The sequence below is a fragment of the Cupressus sempervirens genome, chromosome 3 (assembly GCF_028749045.1).
Source record: "Cupressus sempervirens isolate cs-2001-9-10 chromosome 3, ASM2874904v1, whole genome shotgun sequence".
NCBI lineage: Eukaryota > Viridiplantae > Streptophyta > Pinopsida > Cupressales > Cupressaceae > Cupressus > Cupressus sempervirens.
The window spans coordinates 371,785,730-371,811,436 of NC_143120.1; the positions used below are offsets into that span (position 1 = coordinate 371,785,730).

Below are 25,707 nucleotides of genomic sequence, written 5' to 3' on the forward strand. Positions count from 1 at the left end.
TCTGCACTCCCACACCGGAGGTCTGCACTCCCACACCGGAGGTGTCGACAGCTGCGAACCTTGGTGAAGAAGAAGGATCTTCTGAAGTTGTTTCCTGTGGAAGTCTATCCCGGAGGAAAAGGTCACTCCACACTCGTGCTCCCTCGGCACTGCGAGCCGTGCGAGTTGATGCTCTTCTATCTGAATTTTCTTCCCTCGGCGAACACAATTTCAAGAACTCATCCCTTGCTTCTTCCACCAATTCCACCCACTGCCGAGTTTCCTCCAACAATTCTTCTGCGCTTCGGTTTCTGTCGGCAATCTTCTGAAATCTCCATCAGCATTTGGCTTGCTGTGCCAGAATTAAATTCTCTTGCGCAGTACGGGTTCCATCTTTTTCCTTGACCTTATTCCGATCTTTGTTAAGCTGATTTGGCATTAATCTTCATTCCTGCCACCTTCCAAATTCATAAGGCAACGACGCCAAATGTTTACCGTACGGGTAAACTAGATTGATGCATACAGATAACTGGAACACGAACAACAGAACTTATATTATTATTCGCATACGCCAGACATTACATACAGAGCATATCATATCACAAGATGCATTACAATGATCCCAGACGGGATATAAATACTACTGCCGAACCTTCCCGAAGGAGTCCATCGATCACAAATATTCTATTCGTTACAAACTATTTACCGACGATGTCGGCTACAGAATACAGAAACACCACCGGACATCACCCCGTCGGCTACAGAAACACCGCCGAGACCATCCAGTCGGCTGACATGTTCTTTGGAAGCATATTTATTAAAGTTGGCATTTAGAAAGCAATCAGAATTTACATATACAATATATCTCTTGCTTGCAAAGTGTTTGACAAAATCTCAAACAATTGAATTTGAGAAGGATTTGGTGTTTCACGAAGTTATAACTTGTTGGGGTTATTACATTTTAATTAATTATTTAGTGCCTGTAGGCACCAACCTGGCCGCATCAAGAGTAAGAGTCAAAGCTATCTTGGCACTAGAAGTGTTAGCACTAAAATAAGAAAATGAGCTCAACAAGCCCAAACAAATGCATTAAGTATTTGAATATTTGTAAAAATAATTTGACATTTTTTATTCAGTGAGAAATTAACTTCATGGTTAATATCATAGATATAGATTATGCTAAATTAAGCGCTAAATAGCCTAGTGAAATAAACATAGCTAAGTGCATTTCGATGGACATACTTAATATTTTTTCATATTATAAGGTCCAAATTTGCTTACAAGCTTTGAAATTCTAAATGTGTGTACAAGAATTTAGCAGTCAAATACTTTGGGCATCCAATGAATTGGAAAAAATAAAAATATCAGACCATTGTTCTAATGATTGATGGTTGTGATTTAGATTATTGATCCACCTTTTGAATCTCTTCTGTTCTTCGGCCCTGCATCCAGCTAAGTCCTGTAACCGGCATTAAATAATAGAAATTGGGTTCCTTTTCTTGATGGTCTAATTTGATGTTAGATCAACCTCATTCAATTTAATGACCTGCACATCTATTCTTCTAGCTATTTGTGGATTCAAAGGTTTATAGTGCACCAACAATACAATTATTCATCTATTTTTATGCTAATCTATCTCCTTAGTTGTGACAATTGAGTGTGTGCTTTCACACATTCTAATACACTCAGTGATATGAAGCTAATTGTTGGGAAGTTGAAATAGACTAGGATATACAGAGAGATATGGCATTGAGAACTTCTTTTACGGAATTGTTGAGAAATATCCAAAGAAATCTTCTAACCTCTTGCAAATAAAAGGGCACGGTTGTATTTCATCTTGGATTAACTTTTAAGGAAACATCTTATCTATAAGCATGTTTATAGACAACACAGTTTCTCTTTCAAAATAAATCTGGGTTGGTGTAGATCTTCACCCCCGTAATCAGTTTTGTAAACTTGTACATAAATGGTGAGCGAGGGGTAAAAAGCTCATGTACCTTGAAAGTCTGGAAAATTCTTATTTTTGTGATTTATCTTCCTCCTTTCGGTGTTTATTCTGTGCTAGGAATTCTCCAGCTTCTACCTGTTGACTTTGAAGAGACTAATGTGCTGGTGACTTGTGGCCAAGGGGTAGGGTTTTTCCAGAGTTTTGAGTCTTTGGCAAGTTAGGCACATGGCTTGGGGATTGTGCAAACTTGACTTGTATGGGCATTTCTTGTGAGTAGTGTTGATTTAGGTAAGGCCTTTTAGTTTTCAGTTTCATGATATATTATTTGTTAAGGTACTATCATTAATGGCCTTTAGATTCATTGTGAACAGACAAATTTTCTTAAATTAGGCTAGAATATCCAATAGAAAAGTATCATTCTTTCCAATCTTTTTGGGAAATTTGTCTTCCAGGGTCCTAAGCAAATTTGAGTTGGTTGCCTGCCATATATTAGTCACATGGGCTATTCTTAATAACTTTGAATTTAAACATTGAGACTAAATTGTTTGGATTTCATCAAGAACATGCATTAGAAAGTCATTCTTTTCACTTTTACTGTATAAACTTTCTTGGCAAGATTATCTTACTAGTTTAATTCATTGTCTGCCCAATTCCAAAATTATCTGGCCTTTCTCTTGTTCAGATTTGGATTCATATTCTCATTGGCAAGTTGGTTAGTCATTCAATCTCTTTCAAGTCTTTGACTATGCCATTTAGATTAACATTTTATTTCTTGAATCATCTTTGGTTGTTATGGTATCCACATTCATCACCAAATTTCATATAAATATTTTAAGCTTGAAATTAAGGCTATCCTCTGTGCTTGATCTCTGATTGCTTGTTCCAGCTAGTAAAGTAGCATTATGTTCTGATAGCAATTCCTTATCACTCCAGTCATAGTTGGCAGACTGTGTAAACAGGCCATGAAAAACTTGTGAGTTGTAGAGAAAACATTCTGAGTTTTTGGTGAACTTTTCACAAAAACTCAGTGAATCTGTGGTAAAGTTGACTGGATAAAATAAATGGCCTAGATGTGTCAAAAGAATTATCAATTTTTTTTTGGAGGGCATAGACCCCAATACCTTACTTGCAGGCCACAGAGAAATGAAACATTTGCCTGCACACTTCCTATCATTGGGTTTTTGTCACATCTAACAATGAGGTGCTCTAGACAAGAATCAAGAATTTAGATAAGTAATTTTATTGCTATCATAATACCATTGATAAATGATGAAATATTATATTATTAGTATTAAAAATTCAATTATAATTTGCAAGATGTAAAATATTGTGATGTACAATCTCTGAATCATTTTGATGTTCAATAACAATCGTTGTAAATTAATAAGTGTTGTCAAAGTAACTATTATGTCAGGATTCAACACGAGGATGCGATTTTGTAATTTATCTATATTCAAATCAATCAATTTTGGTAGAAAACACTTTTGTACTCATTTATGGGCTCAATGGGATACATGTCATCATTGATTCCCTTCCCCCCGCCCCTCTCACACCCCCCCCCCCCCCAACAAAAAAAAAAGAGTGTTTCTAGCAAATATTAAGTAATTTCATAAGTTGCCGAGGTTTTGCCATCATATTTTTTGGGCTTACTGAGTCTGCGGAGTCAAAAATTTCCAACTATGACGTTAGCTACTTGTGTTCAATCCAATTTCTCTTAAAGATAACATCAAACTGAAGTGATATATGCATTAGGATTATTGTTCTGTTGCAAAAAAATGATTTGCTTTTGTTGTTGTCTTTGCCACTAATGTCCATTTATGAGAGAGGTGTTATTGGCTGCATTAATTTCGCGACACTTTATTTTTAAAAAAATAGCTAGTTTTTGTTTTGTATTTGTCTATGATATCTGTCTGGTTTTGGTTGGTTTATTTGTCTCTGAAACACTGTTTCTGTTATAGGGGCTTCAAATGGGCATAGCACTACCTGAGTTCTTGCTAAATGTACATGGAGCTTCTGGAGGGATTCTCTTGCTTGGAATAGTTGGAGTGTGTATTTTACTGCCTCTTATGACTGCAGTCATATATCTTTCTCGGTCATCAAAGTATACTGGCAATAACGTAATGCACCAGACTCTTTTGAGCTATTATTACTTCATGAAGCCTTCTCTTGCACCCAGGTTTGTTAGCGGCATCACAATTTTGTTGATAAGTTTTGCTCTCATTAAGGAATTCAACTGTGTTCAAAGAAACTAGCATAACTAGATTAATCAATGATGTGAGTGTTGTAAGGAAATAAGGACATTGTTATAATTTTAAAAATGGTTAGGCAAGTTCTGGTATATTTATGTGAATTCTATTCAAATAATAATGATTTTTAACTCTTCATAAAAGAAAACTGTAGTTAGCTGTAACTCCTTAAGAAATGTTTCTTTTTCAAGTAGTAATTCTAGGAACAGGATGGCAGTTAAATATTCATTTGGCTGTTCCCAAATCTTACAAATTGTTTTAGATATGGTATTTAATTTTAAACTTTGCACTCAGATACTTATTCAGTCATAACTTTAATTTCTTTCTTTTAATGATATTCGTACATTGTTAGCAAAAACACAAGTGCACGTGCATCTCTAGAAATTCATTTTCTCTCAATATTTAGTTAATAACTCAACTGATTTGATGCACAGTAAGGTAATGGATGTCTTTATTAAGGCAGCAGAATATGTGGAGACGCCAGTTCGTCGCAGTGATGATGAGCCTCTCCAGAAACTTTTTATGGTTGTTCGCAGTGAACTAAATTTCGATCCAAAAAGCTTGAAGCAAGAACAAGCAAAGTTTTGGAAGAAGCATCCAGCCTTGGTTAAGGTCAGCCTCTTATATCTTTGTTTGTTATGATTTCTGAGTTTTATTTGCAGGGACTTCATATTTGTTGAGATATTTTGCACTAGTCTAACTACTATTCCTGTTTGTACTCTGTTGTGGCTGCACAGACAGAATTATTGTTACTGGCTCAGCTGACTCGTGAGTCAGCTGCTGTGCCACCTGGTTTGCAGTCTGACTTTAAACATGTCTTGCAGCTTGCCCCTCGCTTACTTGAAGAACTGATGAAGGTAAATCTTACCCCCCCCGGAAATGTGCTATAAATATCCTGTTTTATATGTATGCGCATATATGTAAAATGTGTTATAAATATCCTTTTGTGTGTGTGCATGTCTATCTATATATCTATCTATCTATATATAGAGGAAGGTTGCATGGGGATGGGGGTACATGGGGATGGGGGTACATGGGTACTTAAGGTACATGTATGGGTATGGCTATTTTTCAAAGTGGGGGACAGGAGTGCTTGGCTACATCAGTTTCAAAAATTACGTATTGAATTAAGCTTGATAAAAAACAAGCTGATTCACAAAAAAAACCAAAACCAAAAACTGAAATCTTAACCAAGGTAGCTATGATGCTCTCAATGTGTGTATGCGTACCCATGCAATCTTGATATATAGTGATTTGCAGACTTGATTATGTATGTAGGTGCATAAGATAAATATGATAGATAAGATGAGCACATTTTAATAATATTATATTAATTAATAGATGGAATTCAGTAAAACTTCAATTCAATTTTTGAGAGTGGTGTACTTATCTGTTTTTTGTGGATATGGGGTAAAAAGATATCCCATTCTCCAGCAACAGCTGTCACTATCAAATATCCTCTGACACCAGCATATACATCAAAAAGGTTTCAAAGTGACCATAAATAAGGCTTATGGTATCAGGTTAAATGTGCAGCAGATTGATGGAGAAGAAATGAAAATTGATAGTAAACAGAGTGCACAAATAGATCTAACATGGTACTCCTGTACACTTAAAGTTGGATTGAATATACAGATCCATTAGATGGAAAGATCTCTAAGACACCGTTGGTAAGATATATATATATATATGTACACACACACACACACACAATGTGGAGGCTATTGCCACATTTCTAGCTATGCGAGGTTTGACAGCAGCCTTTACAACTCAAACCCTCCTGGTGCAAGGCATTATAGGAAAAGTCACGCCCTCATAATATTGCAGTATTACAGGATGGAGGGGCTTTAGAAAAACTAAACAAGCTCAACAATTTGTTGTTCAGAAACACATTTTACTTTTTTGCTGTTTTGAAATCCAAAGTTGTGTTTTGAGTAAGTAAAATTATTGAGAGAATTCATGGTCAAATTCAGTTTCAAACTAATTATGTATTGAATTAAGCTTGATAAAAAACAACCTGATACACAAAAAAAACCGTAGCTATGATGCTCTCCATGTGTGTATGTGTACCCATGCAATCTTGATATATAGTGATTCATAGACTTGTTATGTATGCAGGTGCATAAGATAAATATGATAGCTAATAGAAGTATGTATAGAGATGAGCACATTTTAATAATATTATATTAATTAATAGATGGTGTACTTATCTGTTTTTTGTGAATATGGGGTAAAAAGATATCCCATTCTCCAGCAACAGCTGTCACTATCAAATATCCTCTGACACCAGCATATACATAAAAAATGTTTCAAAGTGACCATAAATAAAGCTTATGGTATCAGGTTAAATGTGCAGCAGATTGGTGGAGAGGTTTACAAAGAGAAATGAAAATTGATAGTAAACAGAGTGCACAAATAGATCTAACATGGGACACCTGTACACTTAAAGTTGGAACTGAATATACAGATCCTTTAGATGGAAAGATCTCTAAGATGCCTCTGGGATATATATATATATGTGTGTGTGTGTGTGTGTGTGTGTGTGTGTGTGTGTGTGTGTGTGTGTATGTATATCTATCTATATATGTACACACACAGATATATGTCTATATATACATATATATGTGTGTGTGTACACACACACACACACACACACACACACATAATGTGGAGGCTATTGCACATTTCTAGCTATGCGAGGTTTGACAGAAGCCTTTACAACTCAAACCCTCCTGGTGCAAGGCATTATAGGAATAGTCATGCCCTCATAATATTGCAGTATTACAGGATAGAGGGGCTTTAGAAAAACTAAACAAGCTCCCACAGTTTGTTGTTCAGAAACACATTTTACTTTTATTCTTTTTTGTACTCCAAAGTTGTGTTTTGAGTAAGTAAAACTATTGAGAGAATTCATGGTCAAATTCTATTCACAATTAATATATGTTTGTGTTGCGTTTATATCTATGTTTCTGAATCAGAATCAAGTATTGGTAAAGGTTCTAGTAAGAAAAATTTCTTTTGGGGCTGAGTATGTCTGTTTTAAAAGATATATTAAATTCATATATCTGTACACATTTTCATGCTAAAAAGCTAAGTTACCAATTTGGTTACGGATGCAGATGCAGGTACAAGAATCGGGTGCACAAATGCTTGAAGTTTTTGGTGGTTTTGGATGCGTTTATATACATATATACATACAACCAAATGCTAGAAATAGGCAGAATTAAATCATTTGATAGTATGATATTTCATTATTGATCAAGATAAATATGAACTGCCAATTGATAGCTCACAGATAGTTAAATAAGCCATATCATACAAGTCTATATTCAATATTTCAATGAAAATCAGAAAATCATTACAATTATAAAATCAAAATATAGTTTAATTCAATGTTCATCAATCAGAATCATAAGGATTATTGAAAAAATCCTCTTCATCTTCAGCTGCTCCAACTTCAAGATCATTTGAAGCCAAAGCAGTTCCACTTACACAAGATGCACCATGTTTCAGGATGTAATCATCATCATAGTCTGTGGCAAGTCTAGTAAGATCATCTACGGTTGCATCCAAATTGGCACACTCAGGTGCTATTTCCCAAAGTTTTTCTGCCCCATCCTTGTAGTTTGGATCCTTACGTGACACAAGATGTAAATTGTAATGAATATAAACCAATTTTTCAGTTTCTTTTTGAGCCCAATCAGTTATGCTTCATTGAGTGGATAAATGAGTATGTATTCCTATTCTGTTGTCATGTCCCCATTTTTGGAGGTAGTTCGATTTAATTAATTTGATTAACTTGGTTGTCCAAAATAATGAATATTCTGTGAGGACGACTAATTAATCATTTTAATTAAATAAATAAGTGATATTAAGTTAATTATTTATAAAGTTATCAAATAAATAAATATTAAAAGGTAACTTTATATTTAATTAATTTAATATAGTGACTTGAATTATAAAATATTTAATAAAGTCACTTAATAGATAAAATCAAAAATGTTCTAGAAGTTTCTGGAGAAGATGGAGAGAAAAGAATAAATAGGCACCCCGGGGCTCCATTCGAATCAGGCAGTTGTTTATCTCTTTTTTGATTTCAGATTGTGATTCAATCATAGATGCATTGTGGAACTTAGGGTTTCTACAATTGTCACAAATGGCCATTGAGAACGATAACTCTCAATTGGTGCGCAATTTTGAGGGTGTGAAATATCATCTGAATTATTGCAGATTGGAGGTGACATTCAGTCATTTCATCGGGGCGGTAATTGGTGGCTTAAGGCCAAAATTTTGAAGGATTATTCTGAGAATTGAGTTTTGAAGATATAAGTTATTCACAAGGTTTTTACAGGATCAGTTGTAAAGCGACTTCTTTAGCAAAGTTGCAGTATGAACAGATCAGTTTCCTAGACAACCTTCCCGCAGCATTTCCATCTATCATCAGGGCCGAAGTCTGGGCCGATCAGCAAAGATTATGTTATAGGAGATAATATGTATAGAAGCCGTTTTGGAATTATTTGCACAAGACTAGCAGACTGAATGCGTCATTGAATTAATTGTCAGCTTTCGAGACTCTCCATTCGCGTCCTAGCCAAGTGCGGGTTTCATTATCGATATTGCAAGGGATCATGAGACGGAGTCTGCCGCACTCAAAAGTATATATATATTGGTCGATCCTTTTTAATTACTGAGGAGCTATCGGATTTAGTAATTTGTGAGCCGGCAGCTACTACAGAAATCCAACTTCGAATAAGTCTATTTCCGGTCAATATCCAAGGGGGAGAACAGCGTAGCCGCCCGCACTCCAGTCAAGCCAGGAATACATTATGAAATGCGCCGCCGTAGAAGGGTTTGCTTGAATCCGACATCCAGCGGACTGATTAGCCCGAGCGTTCGGCAACAGACTGTGATCTGTTAAACCATAGACAAGGCGGTAGAGGTACGCTAAGACATTTTCAATGTCAACGTGAGCAGATATTTAAGCCACGAATTCTATCCTTCAGCGTCCATCATCAGTTTGGGAGTCTAGGGGATCATAAGAAATTTTCAAGAATAGTTTCGCAGCGTTCTTCAAGCCTTCTTCCATGAAGAAACCGACTCAGTGACTTCAAGCAGGCATTTAAACACGAGTTGTATACTGCACATAGTTTCTACCACCCATTTCGGTATTGGCAAAATTCGTTAGCAAGAGGAGACTCGAGTGTGGGTTAAACCGGCAGCGGAACAATGAATTATCTCCATCAGTTTGGGCATCATTTGAAAGGCTATAATTAAATTACAGCTGTTAACAGGCCGATTCTGTCTTGTGGGTTTCTAATTGCAAGGGGGTAGTGGACTCAGGACTGTTGGAGCAGAAACCCGTGCAGCAGGATGAAATTAATTCCCAGAATGTGAAGGACTACCAATTTGTCGGAATCCATGAAAGCAACAAATCTCAGGTTTTTGATATTGTTTCTATTATTTGAAAACTGAGTACATTATTATGCATTTGATTGTCAAACCAGTAACGGAAATAAGCAAATACTGTTGGTATTACTACTGCATTTGTTATAGCCATCACATTCAGTAAATTAACTAAGATATCTTTCCATTTAATGGTGTGGCACGTTTATAGTACAGTTTTAGTTTAAACATTGTTTCTTAGATAAGATCATTACGAAACGTCAAACTCCTGAAGTATTAAGATTTTGGTGTTTAAGGAGGCAATAACCTGTTGGGGTTATTTCATCCGTTCAGTGATAGAAGAACATGCAACTTGGACAGTTCTCATAAAGATAAAAATAAAAATGCAAAAGTAAATTAAAGAATGTCAAGTATTGGTAAAAAAATTTGTGAGAGGATCTTGATTGGAAGAGGTTTTAGATGCTTAAATGGTTGACCATAGAGGCACCAACATGTGATAGCTTCCATATTGTTTTGGTCATTGATAGCTGTTGGACCATGATTTCTTCTTGAGGCAAACATGCCAAATTTTATAATAATTGTTTTTTGCACATCATCACAAGGCAAACAAGCTTTCTTGTACCCATTAGCAACATCATCTGTATATGGTGCTAGTCTTTCTGGCATAATATACATTTCCCTACTATAGTACCTTAGAGATAGGGCATATGCAAGGAGATCCAATGGGGTGGACATCTTCTCCCAACAATGATGAATGATTGATTCCAGCTTAATGTTTAAGGTTTCACATTCTATTGGGTCATTTGCATGTTTTTGTATTGCAATTTTTACCTTCTTTACTATTGTGTCCAAGCCATCATAGACACACCCTAAACAACGTGCATCCTTATAAGCAAATTGGAGCATAGTCATGATAGGCTTGGTGAAATCCAATACATGTTGCACACGAGCCCACTGTCATTCAAGACCAATACTTTGACCTTTGGGCCTTATCTAAATGTGAAGTCTTTTGTATGCTCCATTGTTTGGAAATAACCATTTGGCCCAATGCCTTTGCACATTGGGATTTCGTCTCACAACAATAGTAAGAGATGCAGATCGGGTCTCAACAACCTAAGTTAATCACAATATGTCAATAAATATTATGGAAATTTATATAAAAATTGATGGTTGAACATGACATAAACATTATTGAAACTAAAAAATAAATTAACTTTAGTAATTACAATTTACCCTCTGATTTCAAGAAAGATCTGAATATTGATTGTGACATTTGGTGGTTTGTCACAAACATCTTGATCTCCTCCCCTTCTTGGTATATTTGTTTCACCCACTCTATTTGAGTGCCAATTTGTTGCATTACCAAATTGAGGGAGTGTATAGTGCATGGCGTACAAAAAATGTGGCCATATTGGCCCTCAACCAAAGCACTTGCACCCCTACAATTATTTGCATTATCAATGATTATGTGGACTACATTCTCACTACCCACCATCTCTATGGACTCAACGAGAATTCTAGAAATGAACCACACATCTTTCACTTCCCCATCACAATCAACTACCCTAAAAAACATTGCCCCTTTGGGGCACACCACAATGACATTAATCAATGGACGGTTTGTGGTATCTTTCTATCCATTGGAAATAATAGAAACACTAGAAGTAATCCAAGAATCTCTAGTTGGTTGAAGATATTATTCTATAGAAGTCCTCTTTTTTTGCAATGTGGTGGTACACACTTTTTCATTCTCAAAACTTGTGCAACTAGCTGGTGCACTATTGATGGCTGCTCATCTCTTTTCAACTTCCAATTTGGTGATCTCACCAAGTTGAAAGGAGGAACATTGGCACAGAGGCAACATTCAATGGCATAATCAACAATGTATCTTGTCTCCATTGGATCTCTTTTGCTAGTGATAATTTCTACTTCTTGATCTTCCGCTTCCGGTATAGGCAAGAATGAATGTTTTGAGGCTGCAACTGTTTTAGTGGCTAAATCGACCAACATAAGATTTTTGTTTTGATCTTTTAACCAATCCATCAACTTCTTCTTGTTCTTTTACATATCTTGCTATGTCCAACAAACATCCCCTTCCTATCTTTGCCTTTGCTTATTCCCATTCCTTTACTAATAGGGCCCATAAAATGTTTTAAAAGTTGAGAATACGAGCTATTAAATGGTTTACTATCATATATATTACACTTCCTTTTATATGACCCACCTCTTGCAACCTGTAAAATTTTAGTGTAATGTCTCCATAAAGGAGATTGTATCTCAATTTTGTATATATTGGCTCTTTGCCCTCTTACTGAACTTTCACCACCAGCCATTGTTGCAATCTGATTTCTTGCTATCACAAGAAATTATTTAAATTTAAATTAGAAAAGAACTATGAAATTCAAGCATACAAGTACAAAAACAGATACAAAAATATTAAAATAGATAGCTAAATTTGTTCCTTTATTTCCTTTAAAAAATCTAAAAATATTTCATTAAAAGACAAGAATAGGGTCAAATGCTTATCCTAGACACTTAGATCTCCTTTGTAGAAGCTATTTGGCACTCTACAAACGATCTTCTTTGAGAATAATCACCTGCCTTTCAAAATGGAGACCAAATGAGAAGAGAGCAAAATAGAAAACAAAATGCTATGCTAAAACAATGAGAGGTCTCTACTAGTGTTATTTTAGGGTGTAGAGGAAAAATAATAATCAAAAAGTGCTTTTAGCACATGTTTTGAGCAAAAATTAAAAAACATTGATTTTTGACATTTTATTTTATCCTGGGTGTCCTGTGAGGCACGCATGGAATGTTACAGTGTGGATGCACTTGTATGCATATCCACATACTTGTACATGGAGATGTAACACTCCTTGTGCACCTTAGAGCACATCCGGATAACCATCTGCACTAGAACACGTCTCGATCTAGATCCAGAGGGTGTGAGAGAGAATCAAACGACTTAGCTAAAAATAAGAATTAGGTTGATAATAAAATGTCATGAATATGTTAAATGAAACTTGTTGTTACTGAAGTCTGCACCCTTGTCCAAAGTTGCTACCTAAGGACGACCTCGTGAAACATGGAAACAACCTCCAAGCTGTGGGACTTGAACTATGAGGTTGAGTCTCCGGAGAAGGTCGGCTTCCTCTTACTATTAGGATGCACATAACTACTCTTGGAGAGGAAAAGGGAGAAGGAGAGCATGAAAGCAAATCTACCTAATCTAATTTAAAGAGGTGATGCACCAAAATAGAGTGTTCAGACCAATCTCTGCCCATATATGCACTTTTGAACCAAAATGAAACTAAGGATATACACATTCAGACTTGTTTTAATCTAATAATCACATGCAAATCAGAAGACCAAGATGAATGACACAAGGAAAGAGAGATTCACTTATATTATCATTCATAGGCCAAGGAGATACAGTCATGCAGATCATAGATCTCTACAAAACACCAGTAAGAGGCAAAGAGTTCTTGCACTTTAATACCAATGGCTGAAAGAGATAAGGCAAAAAATCATGTAGTTCAGAGGCACAGGGGAATTTACACTGAGAATCTGCAGAGCAATAACAGAGAAAACAGAGAAAGGTCGACCCCTACAAAATTCACAAAATTTTGCCTTTATAGCTCAGGCATAACTTGGATGTCCTCCAATTGTAATTACTTCGCAACAACCTGCCATTAAGTCCTGCAGAGAACAATCATGGAGAAAATCTGATCTAGATACGGATCCAGATGCAATGATATCTGATCTTCTGTGTCAAATAATGCCTTGAGAGGACGGAAATGACGCCATTAAGCCATTTTGACTAGGTAGATGGATCAAAAATGGGTAGTGGAGTGCTCTTCCTTGTCTCACATTCATTCTGGGTTGGTCAGATTCGCAAGATAACCCTGGTTTTCCATATTTTGGCTCGTGAATCAGCAAGCCAATGAGTCAAACTGAAATTGCAAGCAGGACGAGCCACGTGGGCCAATAATTTCTTTCCTTTCTGCCACCTCGCAAGGTCTTCCCGAGTTGACCACCTCTTTCATTACTGACTGCGCCATCTTCTTTAAAAAATCCTGACCGCAACGTTATACTAACCGTCGGCCACTAACCGTCAATGCCTTAACTGCTGTTTATACCTTAGCCGGACCCCGTGATCCTAACTGGCACCAACCAGTGGTTTCATAATACTTGGCCCCACCTTGCCACGCGTCGCCGAGGCGCTATGTGGCTATGCGTATCCTCCAAGCAATTTCCCATAGCGAGATAGCGCCCACCGTGGATCTAGACTGATCTGACGATTGTGAAGACTTGCCGTATTACTGCGCTATCTCCTTTTAAAAAACTTGAAAACTTGGCCCCACGAACCACTCAGCACACTTGGCATCTTCATCTTGGCATGACCTGGCCCCATTGATCCATGTGGCACAATGGCGCTATGTCACTATGGATAATATACTCGCAGCTTTCCATAGCGAGATAGCGCCCACGGTTGATTTTCTTTAGATCTATGGCGAGCAAGAAAATTGCACGACTGCACACCGAGTTGGCTGAGTGGACCAACGAAATACCACCATTGTACTATGACCCACATGAAAATTGCCACCGAGGACAAGCCGTAATATTACTTTGGAGAAGGGCGGGCCCATGATGTCATCTGTGCCACGAGTCGCCGAGGCGCTATGTCGCTATGGATAATATCCTCGCAGCTTTCTATAGCGAGATAGCGCCCACCATTGATTTTTCGAGATTTGGCGGCGAGCAAGATGGATCCGACCTATTGGTATACCAACCAATAAGAACTGGCCATGCGCCAACTTGTCTGACAAATCCTCGTTTGCGGCTTGCCAAGTGAAGCAGGACCCACATTCTTCCTTCTGATGTTGCCGTAGTATCACTTTCCGTCTGGGCGCTATGTCGCTAACGGCGAGGAACACAGATTTTCTGATAGCACCATAGCGTCCTCCGGGGATCTATCAAAACTCAGCGCCAGAGAAACAACAAGAAAAAGGGAGGACCCACCGGCCACGCGGCCAAAAGGCGCTATGTCGCTATGGCAAAACAATGTGCAACTTCCCATAGCGAGATAGCGCCAATCGTTGATCTATCTCGATCCGACGATGGGGACTTGCGGGCTCGTAGAAACATTAAAATGCGCAGGGAAAGAAATATATAAGGTTGAGCGTAAAGTATTTTGTGGCCCCTTTTGAATATTTGAATATTTAAAACTTGTGAACGTTACTACGTCAAATTCAAATGCGGTGATTCTGGCGGGAGGGCAAAAATGACCAACAAAACCATCATAAATATAATATATTGCAATTTCATAGTACATTATACTAATTTGAATCAATTTTTCAAACTCAAATGTCATGACAGATATTCATCGTTCAGTATTAAGACAATATAGTTAATAATCAGTGTTATATGTGTCTTCGTCAAGAACAAGATTGTCGTCATCATCATCATCATCATCATCATCATTGATTGGAGATGGTGTAGGTTGATTTGAAGAGCTGCTGCAAGCAGTCATAGGAAAAGTATGATGGCTATTTGAATCCACAAAAGGTGAAGATTGTGTGAAGAATAAGTGTCCAATTCAACTTGCTCTGTGTCTCAGTCCACAACTTATTTGCCCCTTCTACTAATTATGTTCGCGTGTAAAAAGGCACACATTGGAATGTACATAAACTAGTGCTCTTGTTTACTTGATGTGGATTGTGATTAGTTGAGTTGATGGAGGAGTATGCACTCTAGTTTCACCTAGATGAAGAGAAACTAGCAACCCATTGGAGCAAAGTGAGAGAATTGGAGTGATCAAATTGTAAATTTAACTTGAAACATGAAAACAGTAATTTCAAAAATGAATGAAGTTCAAAGTTAGAGAGTGTGATAAAAGCTAAGTAAATCATTCGTGATAAAGTTTTGATTACAAGAGCCTGTAGGTGTGGTAATTTATGGCCATTGAGGCCCCAAGTGTGATCATTCCTTGTGTACTTGTAACAATAATATTGATGAGTGGCTGATTTCGAATATAAATCTGCTTATCCATGACAGTAAAACTAGTTTTCAGCCATGTTTATCTCATCTTCTTAATCGACATGTTCACCTTTAAATAATGTTTGTGAAAGAGGGAGGTAGCCAATCTTGGTGGTTGAACATAAGAGGGTCCAACTGTCATAGCATCTATCTATACCTTTGAATTAAGGAGACCTTGCCAAATGGAGTGAATAGTGTGGGCATAAAAATCTTTGTCTATCAAATCATTCATTTGCTCACCTTTTTGTAAATTTATTAACCCTAATTTCTATTCCTTTCACCTATAATAGAAGTGGCTTTCATTTTCTCTCACAACTCCCTCCAAATTACACTGGAATACTTTGCAATATGTTGCAATGTTTTGGATGAATATTTCTTGGTAGTAGTACTCTAAAGTTTTCCTCACTTTCCCCAACCAATCTTGCTCTTTGAAGTTGTTCTAATGTTATGTGTTGACAAACTCTAACCCCAATAAATGGTGCATAACCCTACTATAGCTCCCATGATAATCGGTTTTGCAAATATGACATAACCAATGCCTGCAGTCTCTTGTATTTTCATCCCTTTAATGTTTAAATTGATGATAAATCTAAGCAAGTGGATATTTGGGGTTGAAAGAACCTATTGCAAAGTCCGGAGAAAAAGTGAAGGGCATGCAAAATGGTGGCTGGTCATTTTATTCCATTGCTCATTGTTTGCACCTTTTTTTTTCAGGAGTATCATGCTCTTTTTCATTTAGAATGGAGTTCATTTTCCAAATCAATGAGTTAATGCCATTTCTTACCCATCTTTAACATGGCTTATCTATATCAGTAAAGTGAACCATATTCATGATGGGCTCAACAATGCTAAGAAGATATTCTACAGCATCCCACTGAGTGTCATCTAGGATTATCTACTTTACATTTAGTAATGTCCCCAAATAGGAGACTAAAGCAAGATAATAATATATAAAATTAGGTCAAATCTGATAAGAAAAACTTTTACAAACTAGGGCATAAATCTCGAAATTTATTTACATATAAATTTCTTCATGACAAACTCTGAATTCAGATCAAATTTCAAATATAGTTTTTAAGGCTAAAAGATACGGAGTTCAGATTATTTCTGAACTTCGGAAAATACAACCAAATCCTTTACTTCTGCCCATATTTTTCACAACCAATAATCAAACATATCCATCAAACAACGTGTACGTAACATGCCAAAACAATTCCAGATTTGGTTCAGAATATTTATAACCCTAGCCAACACTTCCAAAAGTGGTGCTGGGCGCCCAAATTGACCAGGATAAAGTCTGAAATTGATGCTCTTTAACATCCATCTATGAAAGACTCAAATAATGATATGCAGTAGTGATGTTCCCAGATCTGAGTCCATCACTGATATTGTTAGTGTTACCCCTACTTTCTAGGACGGGGATGACGGGGGACAAATTTCTGGGACCACAAATCATTCTGCCAAGTTTGGGCACAGCAAGGGGATGACAATGGGGACAACTATACAAAATATAAGGAAATTAAAAAATGCATAGGGAAATTTGCATATATACATTACATGCATATGAAAATATGGATAAAACATGTCATTTAAACGTCATAGAACCTTAACATATAAGTTTACAACATTTCACTGTTTTAATATTCAATATGTATTCATAATTTGAAATTCACTGTCAATATGCATGTGATAACAAGAATATAAGTTTAACATACCAAATGTCCAAAGGCTAAAGTGCTGCCATATAGTTTCATGCTCAATATAAAACTCAAAATACAGAAAAACAAAGCTTAATACTGCTCCTATTTTGATTCTGCCAACATCGCATAAAAAACGTAGTCATCTGAGTCATTGCCACTGTCATGCTACACTGCAAGTACATTGTCATCTAACAGAACCTTAACCAGTTCCGACGGTGTCTCTGCCTACAATGTCCCATTTCTAGCACTTATTGCATGATATGGTGGTTAGTCCATTTCCTCATGGCCCTGTAGGCTAACCAGGACATTTAAGAGACTCTAAGGCCATTTGGCCTTGGCAGCTTCAGTTGCAAATCATTTTGAGGGGTCTAGAGACAATGTTGTGCATACTTACTATTTATAGTAAGTCATTTGGGCATTGTCAGAACCTTCAGTGATGTTGGCATATCAATGGTAATTGTCTAGAATCGATAGAATAATTGTATTATTATTTATTTATGCATTAATAAAGTTAAATATAAATATTTTAACTCCATTTTAGTGGGATTATAGATAAATAGAAAATATTTGAAGTCCCTTTATTAATAACTCTTTGGTGATATAAAATGTTTGGGGATTTGAGATTGAAGGAAACAGCATTGCTGAAAAATATGAATTGCGATAAAACGGGGGAAAAGAGCCTCAACAAAGTAGGAGGAAAAAACAAAGTCCTAAAGAACAGGAAAGACAAAAAATGATTTTGTCTATCTCTCATTGCCGAGGTGAATAAATGATTTCACTTGAGAATGTTATAAAAGATATTGAAGAGCTCTTTTTGAGCATGCTGGGAAAATATATGAAAGTAATGAAATTAATTGGAGATATTATCTTCAAGGGCTTCGAGGATGAAATCCCGCTTCGCTGATATTCTCTTTGCTGTTGAAAGATACAATAAGGATGATTGCTAAGAGCTTTCTCGAGGTAATTACATTTGAGTGAGCTCTCATTTATATTTGCTAGGAGGGTTTGAATGGAGGTTTGGGTGATATGTTAATGGCAGCCCTACTGTAAATGATCTGCTGGAGGTATTTTACATATTTTGGAAAGTACATTGCATGATGTCTATGTTTGATACATCATACGAGTAAGCTGCAACATTTTTGAAAGGACTATAAGAGGCTGTAGAAGACTGCAATCATCACAATCACTGACATCCTAGGTCTGCAGCCAGTAATATTCAGTTGCAGGAGTCTGAAATCACTCCATATTGGTTTATACAGGTTAGAAGGAGCTGAAGAAGGTTGTTGTACAGGTCTGTTATTGATTCGAGATACCATACATGCCCATTTGGTTGTTGTACCAGTTCTGCAGTTAAGTTTTTGGTTAGCATTTTTGATAGGCTTTCCTTGCAATCACTGTTTGAGTATTATTAAGGACTGTATATGTAAGCAGATATATGCATTCTTTAAAAGCAATTATTTGGCATTGTCTACAGCATTAAAATATGATATAAGTCTGCATATTATTTTGAAAGCATTTTAAGTTCTAAATCTTGTTGTTAGTGCTTTCATTGGCTTAGTAGATGCAATATTATGTTTATTGTTAGATTGGTTTGGCATTTTGTTATCATTGCAAAATGTTTTAAACAGATTAAATAAATAATATAAGAGTGAAGACTAGGGCAAACCATTACACCTTCTCATCAACCTGGGATCAATATCCCACCATAAAGATGGAGTCTGCATATACTCTAGAGTTTGACAATCTTGAAGTTTAAGAGAACTATGCACAACCACTAGCTTCTCCATTCATGTAGATGTAAGTCTATTCCTCTTGAGGGAGTGGATAGAGGCATATGTAGACCAATTTCTCTTTGCAACAGAGAAACTAACAACCTGTACAAGGAGGCAAGAGGCAAACACTTTCAACTGTGGTATATTTCTCCCATGAAATGTTCACCACCCAATAGGATCTTTTTGTGCCATTATGACTATTTAAACTTATGTGTGGTTTACGTAATGTTGGGGCCACAATGATTTGTGAAGTCAAGGAACAATGTTCGAAGTATGGAAGCTTTCTGCTCTGAAAACATATTATCAATGACTTATGAGAACTCATATAATATCTCTGGATCATCATATGGAGGCACCCTTTCATTGATTTCTGCATACCATTTTGGATTTGAGCGCAGGCTGCCATATTAAGAAGGGTATTCATTATGCTCCACATCTGCGTCACAAGGGGCCTAATATGCTGCTCATATATCCTCAAAGTAAGACCTTTAGCTAAAATTGTTTTTTATCTCTCTCCATACTGCCAAATGTCTCATATATCTCTCCAAGACTAGGAGAGCCTGTATTGACATATCTAATGACATCTACAATGGGTGAGATGACCAAGCAAAAATATTTGCAAAATGCAAACAAAAAGTTTTAAAGAATTATGAATTTATAATCAGAATTATAAATTTTAATTTTATCAAAAAATCAGCAATATGAAGACTAACATTTAATTTTAGTTTTTAAGTAAAATCAGCAGCTTACCTTGTTGTGGTTCACCAACTTTCATCAAAGATCTTTTGCATGACTGATCTTCCTTTGGGAGCTAGAATTAGATCATCAGGTCCACTCCAGATTCACCATCATCAATTGTAGAGGCTTATGTGCCTCAAGGATCCTCTCCATCAAAATGTACTAAGTGGCATTACCTATAATATATATAATTTAAAAATTAAAACAAAACATATGTAACAATAATTTAAATAATTCTAAATTTATAAATTTAATAAAATGAGGTAATTTAGATTGGCATACCTTGTGTCAATTGGTCTGAGAAGTCCTTTGAGAAGGACCTAAAAAGAACAAGTGTGGTGCCACCTAAGTCACAAGGTTCGAATTCGAATTTGGGTTTGTCGATCATAAAATTCGGATGAAATTCGACAAGGGTAGAAATTTGGAAAAAAATCGACATTAAAATTAAGTTATATAAATTTATTTATTTTTAAATATAAGTAATAGGTCCACAAAATTGTCAAAATAGTTTGACATTGCTAAATAATTAAACTAAATACCTCAATATTATTTTAAAATAAAATAATATTATTATAACACAACAATATTATATTAAATATCATAATATTTGGATGAAGTTTGGAAAGGGTAAAAATTTCTCTGAAATTCAAAGTTCATGGATGAAATTCGACATATCCTGTGACTTAGGGTGCAACAGTTGCAAATGAACATTTGAACCTCTCTAGTTTTTGACACCACTTGCTTACCCAATTTAACCTTCAAGTTCTTTTAATGCATTGTTCAATGTGTGAACACAAGGGGTCCAAAAGTGTGCATGTAAGTACCCTTGACCATCAAACTAGCTGATTTGTACACACATGCTGAATCTATGATCACTTCCACAACATTAGCGGGCCCAGTCTCCTTAATGGTTCCTCAATAACTGTTGAGCTAGAACTCTGCATCTTTATGTTCTCTAAACAATCAACGACTTCTAGAAAATAAGAACCAATAGGGGGTGTGACAATGATACTGATGAGTGGCTGATGTTTAACAATAGTCCACCCATCCATCACAATAGAGTAGTCTGTCCTCACCCAAGTTCATCTCATATGATCTAACAACACATTAACCTTGGACTACACTTTTTCTAGGAGGATAGCTTATAGCTTATGATCACTAGAGGGTGTGAATGAGGGGCCCATATTGACTATATTTGAACTAGTTGTTTGAAATAAGAGGAACACACCATAAAATGGGATAGCATTGGCAGAAAAGAAATTAGCAATGGATGACTCTAGCTTTGGTGCTTGTGCATTAATCATACTTTCAATTGTTCCCTTTTCACCACCACTCATCTTCCTCTTTTCTTTTGTCTCAATAGGAGTGGCACCATTAGGATGACATAAGCTTTGATATTGTTCACTAGATAGAGAAGGTGATGACATTGTCAAACTTTGTTTTCTGATTTCAGCTTCCATGTGCAATCTATGACACTTTATTTTCTCCTCGTCAGTTAATTTTGGACAAGCTATAATCCCATGGCATGCAATACCCAAAAAGTGTGAGTTCACCCTTGTTTAACTGCCCCTAAGTCATCATTACAAACATGACAATCCTACACCCAAGTCCCTCCTGATTTTTTTTTCTTTTGATCCCTAGGTGTAAAACATTGGAGACAAGGCATTTTCTTGTTGAAAAAACCCTTTGCATATTTGCTCATGATGGGTGAAGTGCACTTAAACAAATCTGGTTGCTGCCCGCTACTAACCTAAACACTTCAAATTTGACCACCTCCCAATTCTTCATCACTACTACTACCCTCACTTCTACTCATCTGCTCATTTTGGTTTCTAAATGTTTTTGAAATTGAAGAATGAAATAAAACAATAAAAATCAGACTGTTTCAAGCTTTAGCTTTGAAAAAGAAAAAGAAAAATACAAGCATGGAAGTATGTTTAAATTTACTTTTTCCAAGCTTTTGCTTCTAAAGATGATCAAATAAAAAGTCAAAACCCTTGCTGCTGCTCCTTCAAACAAAAAATCAGAACCCTTGCTGCTGCTGTGAAGGAGAGAATAGAAACATAAATGTTGGGGATGTTTCCTGGCTGTCCGCCTGTCTCACAAACATCCATGTTACAAGGACAATGGTTTTCAGGTCAGGGATGTGTCTCTAGGTTATGCTGGATATTGTCCTTGATTTGGCCTCCAAACCTGATGAATTCTTGCAACCCAGAACTAGCAATGTGCCAGGGTTTCACAAATCATAATTCTTCCACTGAAACACACTTCTAACTAGGTAGAGCCCCTATATCTCAATGAAATTAGGAATACTCAAAGAGTTTAAATCCCCAAGCCAAATTGCAGCAGCAATAGACAAAATTCTTCATCACATAATGAGCTTTAGATAAGCTCTTATGGTGTTTTCTAGCAACTCCTAATAGGATGAATCATTCTCCACCATTGATAGTCCACCTCATAATTTAATGCTCCAAAATAAAAACCTAAAGTATGCACCAATGGAACTTCTTGAAGCTGGGTGCACACTAGGATTTTTGTCACATGTCTTGATTAAGTCACTTAAGTATATAAAAGGGATAAGTCTCTTGGCAAGGCATCACTTACAGTTGCATCAAAATATGTGCACTCAACTTAAAATTAGAATTTAGAACAAGCCAAGGGCTTCATTTCTTGCCCAATAATGCTTGGACTTGGGTATTCCAAGGGAAGGACAGCCAACTGCTGTTAATTGTTGTGCTTTGAGTTTGGAACATTTTGCTTATTTGTCGCCTGAAAGATTTAGTGGCCTACAAGATGTGGTGATTTGATCTTGTTGGTTTTTGCAGAATAGTTTGATTCAATCTATTTTCTTGCCCAACTTTTGGCTTGAGGTTGAATGAGTGGACATCATGAGGTTTCCAAAATGTTTGTGAACACTCTTAAATTTTAAGAACTAAATTCGCAAAGTGAAACACTTCAAAAAATTATTTGTCATAATTAACATTAGTAGCTTTAAATGCAGGAAAGATCAAAAGATTGCTTGCAACATGCAGTTTGATCCTTTTGGTTTTGTATAGACTCATTTGATTTAATCTGTTTTGACCATTTCTTTCCAACTTTTGGCTTCAGCTTGAATTAATGGATGCTAGGCAATTCTGTGTTGTTGTTTTGGATAACATTTTATAATCCACTTCTTGAATGCATTGTATAAGGACAATAGCAATATATTGTGCATTCTTCTCTTACCACTTACTTACCAGGACGTTAAAAAACTTGCTTTTTTAGGGCACACTATAATGACATTTGCCAATTACCAAATTTTGGCATTCCTTCATTCTCTGTAAATGATTGATGCCCCTGTTTGTTTCCATGATACTTAATGGGATATAATCAAATTTTTAAATATTTTTGGCCTCCTTTAACTTGAAGGTGTTGTGCCAAATACAAGTATATTTTTGGAGCCTCATTAATTTTTCTCAAAATGCTCTACCTATATGGTGAATAGACAACATTGAAGGACAAATTATTTTCTCAATGGCATCATGCTTTGGTTTGATTGGTAATCTAATCTCTTTAGTGTCATTTTTATATGCCCTTTCTAACTATGCTTAGCCTTTTAGAAGAACATCTACTTTTCTCTAACTATTTTGCCAATATGTTTGACTAAACAACATTGAAGGACAAAGTATTTGCATGGAGACATCATTCAATGGTTTAATTAGTAATCCCTAATTAGTCAAATATTTTTTTTTGAAATGTCCTCTCTAATTGTCTTTTTCACTTTTCTTCTAAGTTGCTGGTTTGGATTTAGGATCAAGTTTAGATTTGAATAACTGGTTTGCTGGTACAATAAAGTTTTGAAATGGGGTTTGGGTTCGTTGGTATAGAAACATGTATATGTGTGTTTGTGTGTCTATATATATATATATATATAAAACCAGGATCCAAGACTAAACAAGGGGATCAGGTAGCTTGTATATGTGTGTATATATATGTATTATATATATCATAGTAACGTGAATCAAGACAATTCACGCAATTCACGCGATTTGGCGATTCGATTCAAGCCAAATGATTTTTTGTGAATTGGTGAATCGAATCAGCAATCAAGGGTTTATGAAATAAGTTACTCACTAAATTTCAAGGGTTTATTTAATTTGCCAATTCGTGGCTATTCAATTCTGATTTATGGCCGATTTGAGATTCAATTCGGCCTTGCCGATTCCGATTCTCAATACTTTGATATATATACACACATATACAAGCTACCTGATCCCCTTGTTTAGTCTTGGATCCTAGTTTTAGTGGGAATCTGATTTCAAATCTGCCGAATTATGGCATGGTTTTGGAGGGGAATCTGGGCTGCTGTTCGGATTCCTACAAGAATTTGAATGGGATCCAGATGAATCTGCAAGAATCCAAGGTTGTGGGTGCCCAAAAACAGACTCCTCATGCCAATTTTTAAACCTAAAAAGTATCTAAACCCTAATTTTGACCAATAAAATGTCCATTTGATTATTTGATGATCATTCGTTGATCTCTCAAACAGTTTCACCATTTTTGGTTTGTTCTACAGATGTAGCATTTTCCTTCTACGGTGAATGCTACAGAGGAGTTAGAACCTCATCAACTACTTAGAAAAGTTCGGATATTAGTTTTTAAATATAAAATATGGCTTGTACTATAAATTTTTATTGTGTAATGACTTTTTGAGACTTTTGCGAAGTATGAATATGATGTATTTTTATTTATAATTTAATTGACAATTATGGATTTATCCTTTTATGAGTATCACTTTTCTAACTTATTATTATAATTATATGTTTGAAGTTTTGAACCAATGATGAATGAACATTCACATGATACACATATGTATCCATGAATATACATACATACATACACATATGTATGTATATGTAATATCTATATATATACCTGCGCTACTAAAAGCTGCCCTTTTTTTAATTTGCGGAATCCTGGAGTTCGACTCTAAACCCAAATTTGAACTAAAACTAAGATCGATTATATATATACATATATGTGCAGCTTAGAAGCATGAATTGAGATTAGAATGTCACATAGTATCATAAACCTGTAATCGCATCATAACGACATCAAAATATTAAATTAATAATATCAAGTTCAAATATCAATTTTTCAACTTTCAACAATCAGAACTTTATACCATGTTTTGATCATCTGATGGATTATCTTATCTTCTTCTACTACTTCATCAATAACATTAGTTGATTCACAAACAATGCCAATGCCAATAGGAGCAGCTGCACCAATAACTTTCTCACTTTCAAAGTTCTCAAATGCTTATTACTTTTTAATTGTACAGAGAGCTTGTTTGCTTGTAATTAAAATCCTGTTTGAAAAATGTTAAAAAAGTAGTTAGCAACTGCTTTTGCCTTTGCCTATGCCTACTGAAGATATTGTTTAATGTTTAAACTTTAAAATATAATTTATTGCTGCAGAGATGTTGAAATTAGTTTGACGGGTCATTACGAGCAATTGGATATAAAAATCACAGGAAATTTTTTTGGGTGCTAGTTTAATTTGATGTAATAAATATCTGAACTTCAGTGGAAATGTACTTAATCAAGAATTGTAGAATGTTTCTCAGTAGAAATGTACTTTGTCAAGAATGTTCTTAAGGCCAAACACTGAGTTTGATAATCGAATTGTAGTTTTAAACAGATACTGACAACTAGTCGAAAATACATCGACATGCTAGCAAAAGGTGACCCATATGTTGCGTATGGGATTTGTATTAAAAGATCAAAATCATGTCTCCCATTTGTTCTCCATATTGATTACTATGAACCATGAGCTGGGGCCTATGATGGGGATTTACTCCAGATTCATCAAAATTAAGTCTCAATCTGTATTCCAAAAGC

At 35.9% G+C, this 25,707-nt stretch overlaps 1 protein-coding gene across 1 annotated transcript in view; it reads left to right on the plus strand.

The window, feature by feature from the left end:
• The window catches only part of ATERDJ2A (DnaJ / Sec63 Brl domains-containing protein), a 54,474-nt gene that overhangs the window by 11,064 nt on the left and 17,703 nt on the right, over positions 1–25,707 (plus strand). The window contains exons 5-7 of the mRNA XM_089819846.1: positions 3,886–4,103; positions 4,608–4,785; positions 4,911–5,030. Coding sequence (XP_089675972.1) covers positions 3,886–4,103; positions 4,608–4,785; positions 4,911–5,030 — 516 coding nt within the window. The remainder of the gene's footprint in view (positions 1–3,885; positions 4,104–4,607; positions 4,786–4,910; positions 5,031–25,707) is intronic.